This window comes from Triturus cristatus, chromosome 5_2, assembly GCF_964204655.1.
Source record: "Triturus cristatus chromosome 5_2, aTriCri1.1, whole genome shotgun sequence".
In the NCBI taxonomy this organism is placed as follows: Eukaryota; Metazoa; Chordata; class Amphibia; order Caudata; family Salamandridae; genus Triturus; species Triturus cristatus.
Window position 1 is genome coordinate 910,200,144 of NC_140588.1, and position 17,736 is coordinate 910,217,879.

General features: G+C 44.1%; 1 protein-coding gene across 1 annotated transcript in view; it reads left to right on the forward strand.

Moving 5' to 3' along the window:
* Window positions 1–13,568, forward strand: part of MCTS1 (MCTS1 re-initiation and release factor) — an 87,989-nt gene extending 74,421 nt beyond the window's left edge. The window contains exons 5-6 of the mRNA XM_085608107.1: window positions 6,031–6,098; window positions 13,368–13,568. Of these exons, the coding sequence (XP_085464233.1) occupies window positions 6,031–6,098; window positions 13,368–13,449 (150 nt within the window). The 3' untranslated portion in view covers window positions 13,450–13,568. The remainder of the gene's footprint in view (window positions 1–6,030; window positions 6,099–13,367) is intronic.
* The last annotated feature ends 4,168 nt before the right edge of the window (window positions 13,569–17,736 follow it).

A 17,736-nucleotide genomic window follows, 5' to 3' on the forward strand; every position in this document is an offset into this window, starting at 1 on the left:
TACCTACCTACCCTCCAACTACCCAACTTACCTCTCGAAGTGGTGGTTGCACCTGAAGAATCCTCGTCCCCGAGCTTGCAGTCTTTTTCCAAACCGGAGATTTCCCATTGAAATCAATTGAGCGCCCGAAGGCTCAAAAGCACCCTGCACCCAGCCGTCCGAGTGGCCCTGGCAGTGAAACCTCTACACCTACCTACTTCCCCACTTGCCCTGAGTAAGTGACCAGGAGCCCAGCTCCCACAGCCGCGTGGCTTGCCAGTCAGCAGCCACCAACCAAGGCCCCCCTATCCCTCATAGGATAACATTGGGCCTAACTCGCTTTGCACCCGGCCGCCCTAGAGTTGCTGAGGGTGAAACAACTGTACCTACCTGACCCTGGGGGACCCCTGAGTCTATGCCCAGAACCTCAACTCTGCCAGTCGAGTACTTACCCTTAAACCGATAACTCTGCTTTCCTCATAGGGTAACATTGACTGGCTTTTTCCTGAAATTTCTTCTAAGTGTGGACTTTTCAAATCTTAAAATATTCACCAAAAATCAGCCGAGAATCGAAATTACTCACCTGCTCTTAGGTGAGCTCCCAGTGCTGGATCTTGGTGCCCAGCACTGACTCTGAAAAATACTTACAACTGTACTTACCCGTAACCCAATTTTCTTCCATAGGAAATCATTGACTGTTTTTCTGTGAAATTTCTACTAAGTGTCAATTTCTGCAATCTTTAAATATTCTTCAAAAATCGTATAATATCTGAAAACGTAATTACTTACCTGTTTTGGATAAAGGTCCCAGTACTGAGTCTAGGCACCCAGTACTGGATTACAAAAGTAACAAGAACATACTGTACCTGCAACTTGAATTTTCTTCCATAGGAAATCATTGACTGTTTTCTTTGAAATATTTTCTAAGTGTCAACTTTTAAAATGGCTAAATATTGTTGAAAAATCATTACAGTAATTAAGTCGACTCATCCCTTGATTCTGAGTACTGACCCAGGACTGAATCTAGGCTCCAGTCCTGGAATTCCAAAAGTAATCTTTTGCAAATAACTTGAAATTTCCATTGAGCTCAATGCATTGTTGTGTTTAAAATAGAGTTGCCTATTGCAACCACTTATAACTGTTTACAAAAGTCAATTGCATATTGCAAAAGTATTTATATGAAACATCTAATTCTGAGAAAGTATATTTTAAATCCAAGTGTTGGTTCTAAAATAAAACGAGCATATATTTTTTTTTTTATAGATCAACCATTGGCCTAGAGTTCAGTTATTGAGTGTGTGAGACCATTTGCTGACTGAGTGTGTACAACAAATGCTTTACACTGTCCTCTGCTCGACCAAGCTACCACTTTAGAGAGTAAGGTTATACCTAACTTTAGCCTCTGTCAAACCCTTGGGGACTGTGGACTCTGTACACCCTGTACCTATTAAGGAACAGTATATACAGAGCCACTTTCTCACAGGGACCACTACTACCTCATTCGAATTCATAATGGGCATAGTGTGCTTGTTCAGATATATAGTACAGCTCCATTTTTGGGGCAGCAAAGTCCCCCTGGTGAAATGACAGGGCCAGCACCTCCCAAACCAGACAGGGCTGCTTACCAGCCCAGCCCAGCTAGTGCAGTCTCACCATCAGGCACCGCAACGTTTGAAAGAACGACTTGGTGAAGGAGATGGGAATGTTTACAAAAAGATACAATGATTTGGGCCACACGACTATCTTGATCCCTTTGTCCTGCCTTCGATAACGGCAGGCCAATACGCCTCATTATATGTTCTTCTAGTTTGGTAATCACAGTTCTGTATCACTACCTCTGCGTTGTGGTTAACCCATATTCATGAATACTTCACTTAGTCCTTACTCCAGTCTAAGAAAATGTCCAAGGGGAATCTCCTAGTACTGGGGGTAGGAGGTAATGTGCATGATTTACTCCAGTGTGTCGACATACCAGATAGTGCCCCAAATTTTATTTATTCCCTGATAATCTGATTCAGGCTAGTCTGTGCTTCTCTCCTATACAATATCATATCATCCACTTATAGTGAAATGTAGAGGGGCTTTGATTTGTATCTAAAGGCACATGCTGAGTGTTGTTGACTCAACTTTGCTGCCTGCGGCTCTGGTGGTAAAGCCAACAAGAAAGAAGAGTAGGCACATTCATCTTATGTCCTTAGATATTTCTAATTAGGAGATATAATCCTGTTTCGAAGGCTCCTAGAGGTATTGGTATATAATATTTTAATCCAACTCACAAAAGATTTAGAGAAGCCTGCACATTGGAATATAGTAAATAGATGCACACATTCCAACTAGTCTGTATCTAATGCTGTCTCTGGCTTTATTAATGTTGCAGTGAGTACGTCTCTCATAATTGGTGGCAGCACAAACTTGGTATGTGTCTCTTCAATTCAAGCCAGCAAGTGCGGGCCAGCTGATCCGCAAATTCTCTAACATTCGGATGGTAGGCCGTCCTGGCCTAGAGTCTTGTTAGTTGGTCGTCCTTTTATCAGCTCAATTATCTCCTCTTATTAGGACTGATCGAAGTGTAGTCTGTATCATCACGTATCTAGGCCATAGCTGTGTCCTTCAAGTATTGATTAATATGCATTGTGTACTATGATGTTAAGAAGAGTAGAAGTCAGTGTAGTAATTTATGAATACAGACCATATTGAGTTTGTCTGATGTTCAGGAGTATCGATGGTTGTCTGCGGACATACTTTGCCGTTTGCAGCCGCGGGTCTCTTAATCAGACTGGTAAACACTTGGCCTGGATGATCACCATGCACATATCTGCCTGCTTCTCCAAATACTTGATTTCCCTCTCTGCCACCTTATTATACTCTGAAACCCTGTTCCTAATCTTAGCTTGTGTTGAGCCTCCCTCTCCTCCCGTGGTACGTTGCAACTAATTAAGCTGATGCTCTATTCTTGCCATGTGGTCTCTCAAATATGTGAGTACTCCCTCTTGGTGTGCAATGCATTGCCAACAGATTACCTTTTTAAATGCCTCCCATACAGTGCTCATGTCATCGACTGAACCTCTATTGGCAAACTATGCCTCAATCTTGTCTGCTCTCTTCTCTAAAAATCATGTCCTCTAACACTTCCACTAGCAACCAACATTGTATGGTAACTCTGAGCTTCTGGCATGTATTATCTCTTCTCTACTGGAGCATGATCCAACAAATTTCTGACCAAATGTTTTTTGTTGTTTTTTGTTGTTGTCATGCACTAACTTGCATCACATGCTGTGAACCAGTAATCAAATTTGATTCTTGAATTGTGTGCTGTTGACTTGAAGGTCCCCTCTGTGTTATTCACCCCATAGCTACCAAGTTGTGTTCTGATATTATCTCATTGAGAGCCTTTGCAGCCACTGCTGTGTACATACTTGGTGTGTGCGTCCGGTCAACTTGCGCTTGCAGCACAACATTAAAGTCCCCTCCCAATAGTATTGTCTTAGTAGAAAATGTATTGTACAGTTCTAAAGAGAGTGGGAAAATTGAAGCTGATCTACGTTTGGGCCATAATTATTGTATGACCCTCACAGACATCCCTTCACCCACACTGGTCTTCCCAACTTACCAGTGAATTGTAGACTTCCCCAACATTTGCCCTTGTTATCCCACTGTATTGGTGCACTGGGGAATGAATAATAGACATATAACCAATCAACTAGGTATTATCCCTGGGGAATCTTCCTGTGTTGACCCTTCTCATCCTTTACCATCAGAGGTGGCTAGTAGATTTGTTGAATGAGCATGCTGGTATGCAAGTCTGAGAACAACTTAGGATGAAAAGCATGTGGTCTCAGCATGGCTTCACATCATATTTCGCGATAGTGACCAACCAACCAGTGAATGAGTTAGGATAGGCTGGCCTTTGACTATACTTAATGCTCCAAATACAGCAAATATCTGTGCTGCACTGTATATTAACCCACAAAACCTCCTGATATCAAGCACTGTTCATGCATCAAAATGAATCCAGAAAAGGTGTCCATGTGTTTGGTTTTCATTGCCGCTTATACATGAAGAAGATACCCTTTGTTTTAATTGTTCCCTTTGCAGACCTCTGAGTTCTTTAGCTTCTTGAGATATGCTAATGCGGATCCAAGAGATATGCGGTTTACCTTGAAGAGTGGTTTTCTGGTGAGCCGGGTAGAGTATGGTATACGCAATATCCAGTTGCCCAGTATTCCTGTCTGGCTTAGTCATTGCTCGTCTGTCATCTATATCTGCCATTTTGCCTGGGTAGTTCACCTAAAATTGCAGTTCGCCTTCTTGTTAGTTTTTCCCATGTTCACTGTAGATAACGGTCAGTGGATTATGTATTGGTCTCTCAGTCTGGAAACTGCAGTATGCTGGCTATCTATTGGTTTAGCAGTCTGTTCGCGTTTGTCCAGCAAATATAGCTGCTGTTTAAAATTGTACTTTTTGTGTAGACCTACTTCACATTTAATTAGAGTCCATACAGAGAACATATCACTGAAGCCCCGCAGGGGTCTCCTGTTTCTCTCAACACAGTAGGGACATGCCACAGTCCAAATGAGCTGAGCAAAAGCCTGTTTTAGCACCACTGCCTCTACTAGTGTGTTCTTAGTTTTTCCAGAGGGATCCCATTCCTCCTGCATCACCTCCTTGTGGCAAGCTGCCCCATTCACTCTCCTGCTGTATTAGTAGTGCGGGCCATTGAGCTCTCCTTATCACAGCTATGTCAACTCACGCTCCCAGCACTCTTGCGAATGGTGCAATAGCAATCTTCTCCCTTGCCTCTCCGGAGCAATTGTATCTAGACTCGCACCTTTGGCACACTTGTATGAATGGCAACGGTTGACCCGCCAAGGCCCCTCCACAGGCAGAGCACCCTGGCTACCATCTCATTCCTCCATTGCCCCTCTGACAATCAGCCATTTTTTTTCTTACTGTTTTTCTTACTTCTCCTTCCTTGTGCCTTTTCTTGTTAACACCTGAGAGTAACACTGGCCTTTGCTGCATTTAATTTCCAATTTTGTGTACTTCCGCGATGCTTAATTGGTGCTCATTTTAGCAGTTGATGAGTTTCCCTCAGAGCCTCTCTCTGGTATGCTCATCTTGAAGAGAAAGCATGAAAACCCATACACTCAATTGAGTCTTGAAATCAAAAGAAAAAAGTGGTTCCTTGATATGAGCTGTGGAAGGATAGCAGTCATCCCATCTAAAAGGATCGTAAAGAGGATGTACTGCAGGTGAAGAGGTAACACAAGGTGTCATTGAATAAGAAGCAAGTAAATGAGATTGAAAAGGATGCTAATCAATGATATCCAATATGCTACTGAAAGGTTGAGTTGTAGACAGTAGGTCTTCGACAGGAAACCGCTAAATCTGTCTGTCGAAAATGGACTCTATTATCACCGATGGTGTCAAGATATGTTCAGCAAGAAGTTTGGGTCTGGGAGTCCGACAAAACTTTGGACATCTTTGCTCCAGGTACCATGGTCAGTGTCTACTGTGTTTGCTCTGCCATGCACATTCATGTCCCAAGCGAACTTCTAAACAAGAAGCCTTCCTCCAACAAAAGTCCAATAATTTGACTATGGTGAGAAGTTGTAGGTAGGACAACTTTTCCTTAACAGTTGTTGGAAAGGACATACTCATCTCAGGTTTGCACTGGACGCAAACAGTTGCCAGACCAAAGGTGCCACAAGGGTGGGCCCTGAAGCTTGACGTAACTGCTAAATGCTGTGGAATACAAACAGGTTGATGTCAGTGCTGTAACTTGGAGACTCCTCAGGAGTTACTGGACATAATTCTGTTTTGCCCCAATGCCAATTATTTGTTCTGGTTTGTTTTTTTGCTAGTGGTAAGTATGGCTCCCTTTGTGAGTCACCTTCAACATGGTTTCAAACTTTAAAAAAAAATGTAGATTAAACATTCATGTGCTCGTAAGAGGGTGAAGTCTAATTTCTGGGATTATGAAAATAAATGCAGATCTTATGATGTTTATGTTTTTTTTTCAAAATCTACTTTCCTTAGCTGTGTTTTTAGGCGATCATGGCTGAAGGGAAACAACATGCCCTGTGTGTTGGAGTCATGAAGATGTCTGCAGATGATATGTAAGTTGGTTTTCAGTTCAGATTGAAATCTGAGTTTACTTGTTTTCTTTCCGCAGAAGGTATGGGCCAGGAGCCTAGGTAAGACTTCCAGTCCGGAGCTATGTGAGCTATTTCTTGGAGTTCAGAACACTGCTGAAAGGCACATGCTCTGTTTTCTGTTGTGACCACTTGTTAGCAATGTCAGGCTACAAGTTTACTCTTCCGTTCACCACGGAAGTCAGTTATGTATGACGGTATCTGCAGCACTGGTGAACAGTAAGCTGCTCTAACCTGCCGGTGGACAATATTTGACTTGACATCAATAGGCACATTACCAAAAACACTACGACTCTTTACACCCACCAACTCCCATGTACTTCATATCAGACCTGGGTAGTATAATGTTATTAATCCTATGTACAGTGTTTTTTCTTCATTGGATTTTTCACACTCCACTTCCTGTAATCTGAGTTTAACCGGACCCCATTTAACCCACGCTAGACTGTGTACCAAACCTTTTGTGTTTGAGGTTCCCTTTCTGGGCTAAATTTATTTTTATAGTACTTCACTGTTCTGATCTAGATTTGCACAATGTAGAATACATAAAGTATTAAAAACATTTTTTTTTAACACAGCTAGGATCTTTCTTAATGTCTGTCATATTCTCAGTCTCAAGGAAGCCCACCCCACTGTAGTTATGACTTGTCCTCTTTGTTTTGGCTTCAATTTTGAAAATGTCACTAAGAAATTTGGCATTTTCTTGTCCTAACCATTTGGTGCCTGCAGCCTGGTCCTGGGTCACCTGACTAGGTGTAACTGTCACTTGGTCTTTGTGCATTGCTCCCAGACAGTGAGACAAAGGCAAATAGATGTTGGCAGGATGGGTCACTCTGAGTTAACAACGTGTAGGAGCTGTCACCTACCACACTTGCACATCACAAAGGCTCTTCCTGAGCAATTTCACAACGAGTTTGTCACTAGCATCCTGTGACTCCAGACACGCTGGAGCCAAGACAGTGATGATGGGGATGGAAACCTTTAGAAGCTTCCTCAACGTCAAAGTGGGCACCGGGTATAAAAGTTGGACCTCGGACCCCAATTCTTTGGTACACTTCTGGACCTGTGTACCTGTGCCAGGTAAAAGGACTGCTGTTCTGCTGAAGACTACTACTCTGCTGGACTACTGCTGTGCTGACCTGCTGCCCTCCTGCCTGGGTGAAAAGGTCTGGATCTGCAACCAGAGTGACTTCAAGGACTAGTTGGCTGGCCTCCTTATCAAAAGCCTCAGGGACATAACCGGCTTCCAACAACCTTTAACCCAGCACCTAGACTCTGCCATCTGTGAGTCTTGCCCTCCCAATTGGTTCCACCCCAGTCCTGAACCCTTGGAAGTGGGCCTGAAGGTGTTTTATCAGCTCATCTGTGTATCCAACAGAACCAGTGCATCTCTGCGGTGCAGCGCATCTCCTGCAGAACCGGTGCATAGCCTGCTGTGCGGATTTCACAGACGGAAGGACTAAGCATCGCCCATGGCAGCCTATTCGAGCCAGCGCATCTCTACAGCTACCGGGAAACTGCCGCTATGCGGCGCATCTCACCCGGACCTCACAAAACCTCTGCTGCGTGATGTATTCTCAACACGGGACCCTGTATCCCTTCGCTATCAGGATTAAGGCACTGTGTTAAGCGGGCCAAAGTGGGTCTCTGTAGCCTGACTACTCAATCGTGGTTGGCCAAATTTGTGACTTTGTCCTAGTCTGGTGGGACCCGATCACCACAGTCTAGTGATTGGATTTTTGTCATTTTGGTCTTGATTTTATTTTTAATTTACTAGATTCTAAATTGTGGATTCTTTTCTTGTTGTATTTACTCTTTATCAGAGTTTGAAGTGCTGCATAAATACTTTACACATTGCCTCGAAGTTAAGCGACTGTTCTGTGCCAAGCTACCAGAGGGTTGAGCACAGGTAAATATGGAGTTTGCTTGTGACTTCAACCTGACCAGGATTGTGGTTCCTACTTGAGCAGGGTTTCAATCCCCACCACCCCACCCGCCCCCAACCAGTAACCCAATTTCTCACACTGTTCATATTCAAGGACTGCCTGCCATTTGAGGTATTAATGCAGTCCTTTTAGCATTTCTTTAAATTTGAACCCACTGCGAACCCACTGCTTTTGCCTTTCAAACTTTATGCCTCAATGTATTTTCTTTGCTCTCTACTTTTTTCCTTTCTAAAAGTCAATGTATTAATTTCACTACAATTAGATTTCTTAGAATCAGAGTAATCGAAATAATGACACTGGAGAATAAATTGCAATAAATTACATGAATGAATGAAAATAGATTTATAGAGCGCAACTCAGCCCCCTGGGCATCAAGGCGCCTAACCAAAAAACTAGGTAAATAAGATATGCTTGCTTACTGGTAGGCCTTGATAAAACACCATGTTTTGAGCGCTTTTTTAAACTGGACTAATGATGGTTGGGCCTTAATTTCTACAGGAAGGGCATTCCAAAGACGGGGGGCCAGATTGGAAAAAGCTCTACTACCCCATCGGACTTTCTTTACCCGAGGAACCACCAGAAGATTCTTCTCAGAAGAACGCAGGCTCCTGCTGGGAGTATATAAGGTTAACAGAGGGCCTAATGCATTAGAAGGACCAGAGGATAGGGCTCCAAACACTAAACCCAAGAGTTTAAACACAATCCTCTGCTGGATTGGAAGCCAATGCAAACCCTTTCTGACCAAGGTAGCCGAGGACAAAAAGGGTGCAGCGACCACAAATCTTGCTGCAGCATTCTGCACTACCTGGAGGCGAGAGATGAGACCCTTGTTAATGTCGGCATATAGGGCATTACAGTAGTCCAGTCTTGAGCCTACTAAAGCAACTACCGTTTGCTTACGCGCCTGAGGGGAGAGGTAGTGGGCAATTCTCCTCAGAATCTTAACCCCCCAGCAGGTGGCCACCGTTCTATTAATTTGTAGAGTCATATTCAATGAGGTGTCAAATATAACGCCGAGATTCCTAGCCGAACAAGATGTTATAGGGCAGGTTCCCAAAGATGGAGGCCACCACTCATTAGACCAGATATCCGGAGTATTGCCAAAAATCAGTATCTCTGTTTTTTCACCGTTCAGCTTCAGGGAGTTTTGAATCATCCATTCCGAAACTGCTTGCATGCAGTTCCTGAAGCTGAGCGCGGTGATACAGGCCGAATGAGCTAGGGATACCATAATTTGGGTATCATCGGCGTATGACGCCACCTCCAACCCCATAGACTTCACCAACCTGGCAAGAGGGGCCACATAGATGTTGAAAAGGGTCGGACTCAAGGCCGACCCCTGTGGCACCCCACATTGCAGGGATTTAGCAGGGGAGAGGAACTCTCCAAGTTTGACCCTCTGTTCTCTTAGTTCTAAAAAAGAGGACAGAAGGCTCAGGGCCGGACCCGCTACTCCTGCCTCCCTCAAACGAGATGTTAAAGTTGAGGGAGACAGGGTATCAAAAGCTGCCGTAAGATCCAAAAGGACCAAAAGAGTAGTCTGGCCTTGGTCCACCTTCAGCCGGATGTTATTCACCACCATAATAAGTGCCGACTCCGTACTATGACATTTTCTAAAGCCATGCTGGGAGTTATCCAGATAGCCAGACGAGTCCAGAAAAGCCGACAGATGGAAATTCAAGTGGGATTCCAACAATTTGGCTGGGGCGGGTAACAAGGATATCGGACGGAAATTTTTCAATATTTCTGGATCTAAGGTGGGCTTCTTAAGCAATGGCCTCACTATCGCCTTTTTCCAGGCTACTGGAAACGTTCCCTGTGTCATGGCATTGTTCATCACCTCCAACAAAGGAGGTAATAACATATCCTGACATGATTTTAGCACCTTCAGGGGACAAGGATCCAGAGGAGAGGCTGATTTTGTCTTTTTCAACAAAAGCTCCAACTCTTCGAGGGACAACGGAGGGAAATGAGTAAAGGTCTTAGAAGGATCTCTATTCCACGCCTCCATTTTTTCCAGGGCCAAGGAAGAATGAGTTCCCAAAGTACTCCTCTGTAATTCCAGGGCCAGATAGATTTCCTCAATTTTATTATGAAAGAACTCTGAAATTGTATTACATAGTTCTTGTGACCCTACCACAGGATCAGGCACCTGAAGAGAGCAAAGGGAATCCACGATCTTAAAGAGTTCATTAGATGACGACAAGGATGAGGTGAGGTTAGAAAAAAACTCCTGCTTTTCCTTGATCACCCTGGCCTTATCTCGCAACAGATGTTTATATGTCTCTCTTTCCCTAGGGTCCCAGAATTTCCGCCATTTTCTTTCCTGTCGCCTAACGCCCTGCCTCAGGAGCCTTAATGGCTCCGAGAACCACGGAGCAGAAGGTTTCCGTTTTGCCACATATCTAAGGGAAACAGGAGCTAACACATCTACTGCTCTAGAGATAGAGTTGACGAGCTGTTGTGCAGCCTCATCTACTTCCTTAGTTGCAAAATGTGAGATAGCCCCAATGAAAGGAATAAGAGATTCATTGGTGATGTTCTTATAGCATCTTTTAGGTATTCTATTAATGGGGCTCAATTTAGGCACCTCTCCAAGGGAGACTGCTAAATCTAAAGGCACTGCCAAATGGTCAGACCAAATCAGCCGTACAGGGGAAGCAACTGACAACCTCTGATCATTAGAGAACACCCCATCTAAGATATGTCCCGCTCGATGGGTTGAACTGCATACCAATTTGCTGAAACCACATGCGTCAAGCGAGTCAACCAAGTAGAGTGTATCATTGGAACCCACATCATCTAAATGAAAATGTAGATCTCCAAGAATGGTCAGATGAGACTTACCAAAGTAAGGTTCCAAAATTCTAAGCAGCTCACAAGTAAAAGTAGATCTAGGGCCAGGTGGTCTGTAAATAAGAACGCCTGTAAATGATACAGACGGGGAGCAAGAAATACAGAAATACAAGGCCTCAAAAGAGTCAGACGACTGGGACAAAGCTTTGATACTACAGGCCAAAGAGATTTCATATAGAATAGCCAAACCACCACCCCCTGCATCTTGTTCTATCGAGTCTCTGCAGGGCATAGCCATCGGGGATAACCATCCGTAAATCATGACCCGCAGAGTCCGACGCCCAGGTTTCAGTAACAAAAACCCACCCTCTTCCTGCTTCAACACCCTCCGCATGCTTCGCAAGATCTACAGATGGATCCCCACCGGAACCAGAAAGACGGTCACCCACGCCCTCGTCAGCAGCAGACTGGACTAAGGCAACGCCCTCTATGCTGGAGCCATGGCCAAACTTCAGAAAAGACTTAATCGTATATTGAACGCCTCCGCACACCTCACCCTCGGCAATTCCCGCCCTCGGCAATCCCCGCCATTCCCACATCACAGCCCACCTGAAGGACCTGCACTGGCTCCCCATCAACAAGAGGATCACATTCATGCTCCTGACCCACGCTCACAAAGCACTCCGCAACGCAGGACTAGCATACCTCAACAAGCATCTCCCCCCGAATCGCCAGCTTCGCTCCGCCGACCTTGCCCTCGCCACTGTCCCACGCATACACAGAACCACCACCACTTGCGGCAGATCCTTCTCGTACCTCACCGCCAAGATGTGGAACACCCTCCCCACCCATCTGTGTCAGACCCAGGACCTGCTGACCTACAGGAGACATCTCAAGACCTGGCTGTTCGAGCAGTAGCTGCTACTAATTTCCCCCCCGCCCCCCCACCCCCACACCCCACCCCCCAGCACCTTGCGACCCTCACTGGGAGGGATTCTCACCATTAGCTCTGCCCACGCCCCATCATTTCATGCAGCAGCAGTATGTTTATTCCTGGCTAAGCACCTGCTGCTCAGTAGGGTGCTTCTTTTGTAATTGTACATTTGCTTTTGGCATGCAAGTTAAATAGCTACCTCTGCTCTCCCAGCCTCTTAGCTACTGAACAGGAGGCAGAATTAGATGATATATGAGTAGATCTAGATGAAGAATCTTACTAAAGGCCGGATTATGACTTTGGTGGTGTGGAAGTGGGCAGCTGCACCGGCCCCCGCTTCAACACCACAAAAACCGTCTGCACATCGGCCGCCAGATTACCGTGGTCAGGCGGGGGATACTTTGCCAGCCCGTGGTGGTGCAGTTTTTAGGCTCCTACGTGAGCCTCAGAATTGCAGCGCAGAAGGAGCGCCAAAGCCTGTTCCTGCATGACACGGACTGTGCAGTCCATGCTATGCAGGAACAGGGGTGCATACAGACGAGGGACACATGTGCCACCCCCTGCATTCACTTCCATTCACAGGGACTCCAGTCAGCCCTGTAGGACCCTCTAACTTTCCTGACCGCCACTCTTTACATGGCAGGCTCACTGCCATGAAAAGCCGTGATATGCTTAGCAGTGCCGAGTTGGAGACTGCCAGCACTTTTTGTGCCCCAGACTGCCACGCCAGCGCTGAAGGATCGCGGATCCCCGGTGGTTACAGCAATCCCAAGATAGTCTGAAAGCCGAAGTCGCAATACGGCGGTTGGACTGCCGGTGTGGCGATAGCCACCGCGCGCCTCTGCGGGCTTCGTGGTCCTGTGGATGGACAAATTCGTAATTGGGCCCTAAGTTAGATTCCCACTGCTCTGTATTGGTCGCTAAATTAAGTAGGTTCAGGTCTGTGGAATCCAAACTTCCACTGACTGTCAAGTATGTGAAACATAAAACAGTCCTTTTTTTAGGTCTCGCCTGACCCAGTGCATGCGCTGGTCTGGCGAGACTTATTGAGAGGGCTCCAGAAAGTGCTACCAGGCCAGCCTAGAGCTACAGTGCTCGGGCGCGCGCGCCGCGCTTTACCGCGATTACTTTCGCTTTCGATGTGTGATCGCGATCACTTTCACGGCCGCATGGCCGCTTTGCATAGCCAATAGGTCTCACTTTTGGCACCTTATAAGTATTTAGTTATGCAACTGTTGCATGGCTAAACACTTATAAGGTCCCAAGGGCGAGACCTATTGGCTATGCCAATGCTTGTTGCTATTTGGGGCAAGTCCTGAATAATGTCTTTTGGTACAGAAATTCGAGGTTGGGTCTAACTTTTTTTTTAAATCCTAGTGGTGCAAATGTACTTATTTTACCTACTTGTCCCTTGAAATGTAGTAACTGGAAACTTTGTTGATACTGTAAAGTGAATACATCTAAATGTTTTTTCTCACTTGACTTTTCACTGGTATTCGCAAGTGTGGAGGTGTCGCTGGAAGTGTTTCAAATGCTTTATTTTCTTTTTTTCTACAGAGAGAAAGTCAATAAGGGAATCGGCATTGAAAACATTCATTATTTAAACGATGGTTTATGGCACATGAAGACGTATAAGTAACACTGTACCTCCAGAGAAATGCACTTAGATTAAATGTGGACTGCTTTATATTTCCTGTTTTTATTTGTCTGGTAAACTATTTTCTGTCACCCTGCTGAATAAATCAATCTAAGAGTAAACCATAGTTTGCATCGTGTTTCAGGACCTATTCACAATATATATTTGCTCTATAATATAGCTTTAATGGTGCTTAATTTGTGCTGGTATTTGCAAGTAGTGTGCAACGACACTCCTTTTTGGACAACAGGACTTATTTTCATTATCAGACTTTGAAGCAAAGCAAGAGAGACAGAAGAGGGAGAAAAGAGGCCGAAGAGAAAGATAGGAAAACTGACTGAGTGAGAGAGCAAGAATGTATGGGACCAGCTAGAGTGAGATAGAGGTGAGAAGGGCAGTGACCGGATGAGGCATTTGACGGAATCCAGACTAAAAAGCCTTGGTATGGGACAAAAGTGGTATCTAGCTGCGTTGACGACAGCTGCCCAAGAAAAGCCTTTGGCCTATGCATGTTTATCATTTATTTTTACAAAGCGAGCTATAACTTTTAAGCATAGACATGGGTGTTTAATTTTTCAGAATTCCTGGTTGAGCTTTCACAGATTAGATTGTTTTCCTTTGACAGGATCCAGTTGTTTGCACTGAAGTTAGGTTGTGAGGTAAAGCTTTAGGGGAGCGGATTTAGCCTTACGGCTAAAGCGGTCAACCTTGAAGATGAGGAACCGGGTTCGAGTCTCAGCGGGACGCTGAACCTCCTGTGATTCTGGGCAAATCACTTAATCTCCCCGTGCCTAACAAAACAAGCATTAAAAATGCAATGAACACGAGTTGGCCGAGTCGCGTGATATAAGACTCGCGGCCGCCATTATTTAGCAAGTAAAACAAGCGCGGTACCGCAAAGGCGAAAATAAACACACAAAGGCAATGAATCAAAGCTGATACTTGGTACAATAAAAGAAAAAAAGTGGGAACATGTAAAGCGAAACATTAAACCAAAGCAGTGCGGCCCTGACATCATAGACAAAAGGCAAGAAAATAAATACATGAGAAAACTAGATGTGCGGCGTAAATATTTATTATGTAAACTTGAAGGCGGAGTACAGGTGGGTCTTGTGCTCGGTGCTGTACAGTGTGGCGAAGCACGGCTCCTCATTGTAATTCTGGCAGATCCTGACGGTGGAGGGGTTGGCGAAGCCCTCCGGCGGGCTCTGCTCCTTGAAGACGTTGCACTTGGCAAAGCCGTCCTCGATGCGGCATCAATATTTATTATGTAAATTAAAGAAAAACGAGTTGGCCGAGTCGCGTGCGATAAGACTTGTGGCCACCATTATTTAGCAAGTAAAACAAGCGCGGTACCGCAAAGGCAGACGCATGTTTATTTTCGCATCCCGCTTTCACTTTAAGTCAAAGCGCGATGCGAAAATAAACACGCGGCTGAGTTTGCCAAAGCCGAATGAAGAAAAAAGTGTGTGCCGACTAATGAAGGAGTGTCACGTCGCCAGTAAACGATCCAATCTGTTGTGTCGTTGGGGGTGTATCAGGCCGTGAGCGCTGGGCTCTATGCAACGCGGGCTCAAGGCCTCCCCTGACAATGAGACACGGGGACAACGGTGTGTGTTTCTTGATCTGCAGCCATTCTGGCATACGTGCGTGCGTATCCAAAGAACAAGGGGCACCCCCAAGTCACACAATATGGGTAGAGATGTAGGGGAATAAACAACCAGGCAAAGAAACACAAAAGACTCTACCCCTATGTTTAAAGAATGTACAAAGTATCATATATTTGACTCCAAAAGGTATGGCACTCAGAAAAGAAAAGAACGGTGTAACATTAAGGTACAAAAAATGACAAAAAAGACAAATGCAAGTGCAGCAAAACACAAAACGATCACAGTAGAAAGAATATATTTTCCTTTTATTTGGAAATAGATATGGGGATTTAATGCATTTGTTTATGTTGTTTTGCAATACATCAATAACATGCAAAACATACTAAAAGACTGTACAAAACATAAATATAATACAAATGTAGACAAATAACAGGTTCCCAAGCAGGGGGGGAAAAAGAAGGTAAGGAATAGGGGGACAATTTCTAATCAAACAAGCATGCATTCAACTTCAAACAGCTCGCATTCATACAGCATCACAAAAAATCATTCAACAAAAACCAAACAGACTTTTGAGGGCCCATTCCCAAGGAAGTGATCACAGGGGACTCTGATAATTAGTCAAGATGGTAAGAAAGAACTATTTATCAAGGTATATAGAGAGTTTCAGGGGCGGGAATGGCAGGCCCAACAAACAACGCCGACGCGCGTTTCGGTGAAACCACTCCTAACCAGGAGCACCACCTTCCTCAGGGCGTAACAGACAGACCCCCACAGGCTGGGACCTATAGAGGTAAGAAAAAAATAATGAAAATAAAAATAAATGATAATAATGATAAAGATTAAAGGCAAAATAATATATTTAACAAACAAACAAGTTCACAAACTGAGTGCCAAAATCCTTGGAAAGGAAAGCTGTGAATTTTTTAGTGTAAATTTTCTGTTTTTATAAAAAACTGTTATACTAAAAATGACAAATATACAAACCTACATAAATGTGGACACCTAGGAAAAACAAAGGGAGAAGATGTTGACAAAGGGGGAACAAAATATAAAAAGATACACCAAATGCGCCAGTAAAACGAAAAAACTCATTAGTAACTCTTCTACAAACGATCCATGTCTGAACACAAAAACACAATAGGTCAAAGAGATACGGACTCAAGGCCAAAAAAATAAACAAAAAAAACAAAAAAAAAATATATATATGTGTTTACCTGCGTATATGAAAAGAGGAAAAAAGGGAAGAAAGGCAGAAGTTTCCTAGCGATAAAGCTCTTTGGTAGGACTCTCCAAATCTGAATAAAAGAAAAAATAAACAAATAAAAAAACTATAATCAAATGCAAAAAAGATGAGGAAAGAATAAAAGCAAAACAAAAAATAAAAATTAAAAATAACGAGGGACATCTATTCAAAGTCAGCAAAAGGCGGTTCCAAAATTCCGTTCAAGAGTTAACGGCTCAAAATCATCTCATAGGTATACTAGTAGAAGAGAAGGTAGGTAGAGAATCTATCAAAGGAGTTTACCTAAGTTCCAAGACAGTCGACTGTGCAGCGGCAAAGACGTTCATTCGTTAGGTAGAAAAAGATCCGGCCAAATTACTCCCGTGTTTGTTACAAGTACACTTTGGCTGAAAGAACTCCAAAGGTGGTTCACATGGCTGAAAGAACTCCAAAGGTGGTTCATATGGAGCCTAAGAAATCAAGGACCTACAAGGAAAGAAAGCGTTAAGGCTACGTGCACCATTGTGAGATGTAATGTCAGTACAGGATTAGAAAACATAGCCGAGTATTCAGTCAACGGACTGAGCAATCAAAAACTGCAAGAATTCCAATTAGAAGCCGCTATCAAACAGGGTGATACCCAATGAAGAGAGATCAGCTCACCTGGGTCCAAAGGACCTTTCGTAGAGCACACTGCAACGGCCAAATGCAAACGGATTCACTGAGATATTTTCAAAATAGAAATGCCAAGATGCTCGGAACGCTGAAACATAGAAAAGTAGAAAGAAAAGGGAATGGAGAGATAATAATAAAATATCGCCCAAAACGACAGCACACAACCAGCGAGATATCGAAAGTAAAGTAAATACAAAAGCGTTGCACAAGCGATCTCTCAAGGTTTACCTAGATGATAGGTCCGATGTCAGCGTTCTGAATAAAGGCGGTCAAAGCGGAAAAAACTTTTCGCGGGGATGATCGCACAAGAAAAGATCCTATTGGAGAGCGGATATTTAAGTTCTCCGAGTCAAAACCTCCCTGCTGATCTGCCAATCGACTTGCGAGGCAGAACAAGTTTCGACCAACCGAATGCGTCGGAATAAATAAATAAACCAATAGGAGAGGCTGTAGGCAAACTATAACAGAAAAAGGGGAGGGGGCAGTAATTGGTGAACAGATACACGAAATAAAGAGAGAACAACATAACAGCCGAGGCGCCATCCAAGAAAACAATGTTCTCTAATGAAAATAAAAATAAAAACTGAGGTGTAAAAAACGCTTGGATCCAATAAACAAAGGGCCAAAAAAGGTCGTCCTGAAAGGCGTATGTATGTCGAATCAGAAATAAGGATGAGAAGAAAATATAATGGAATCCAAGAGGCCACGTACAAATGCCAGATACCAAGAAGGTAAGCCAAGAAAGGGAGCTAGCGGAAGAGAACCAGGGGACATAATATGAAT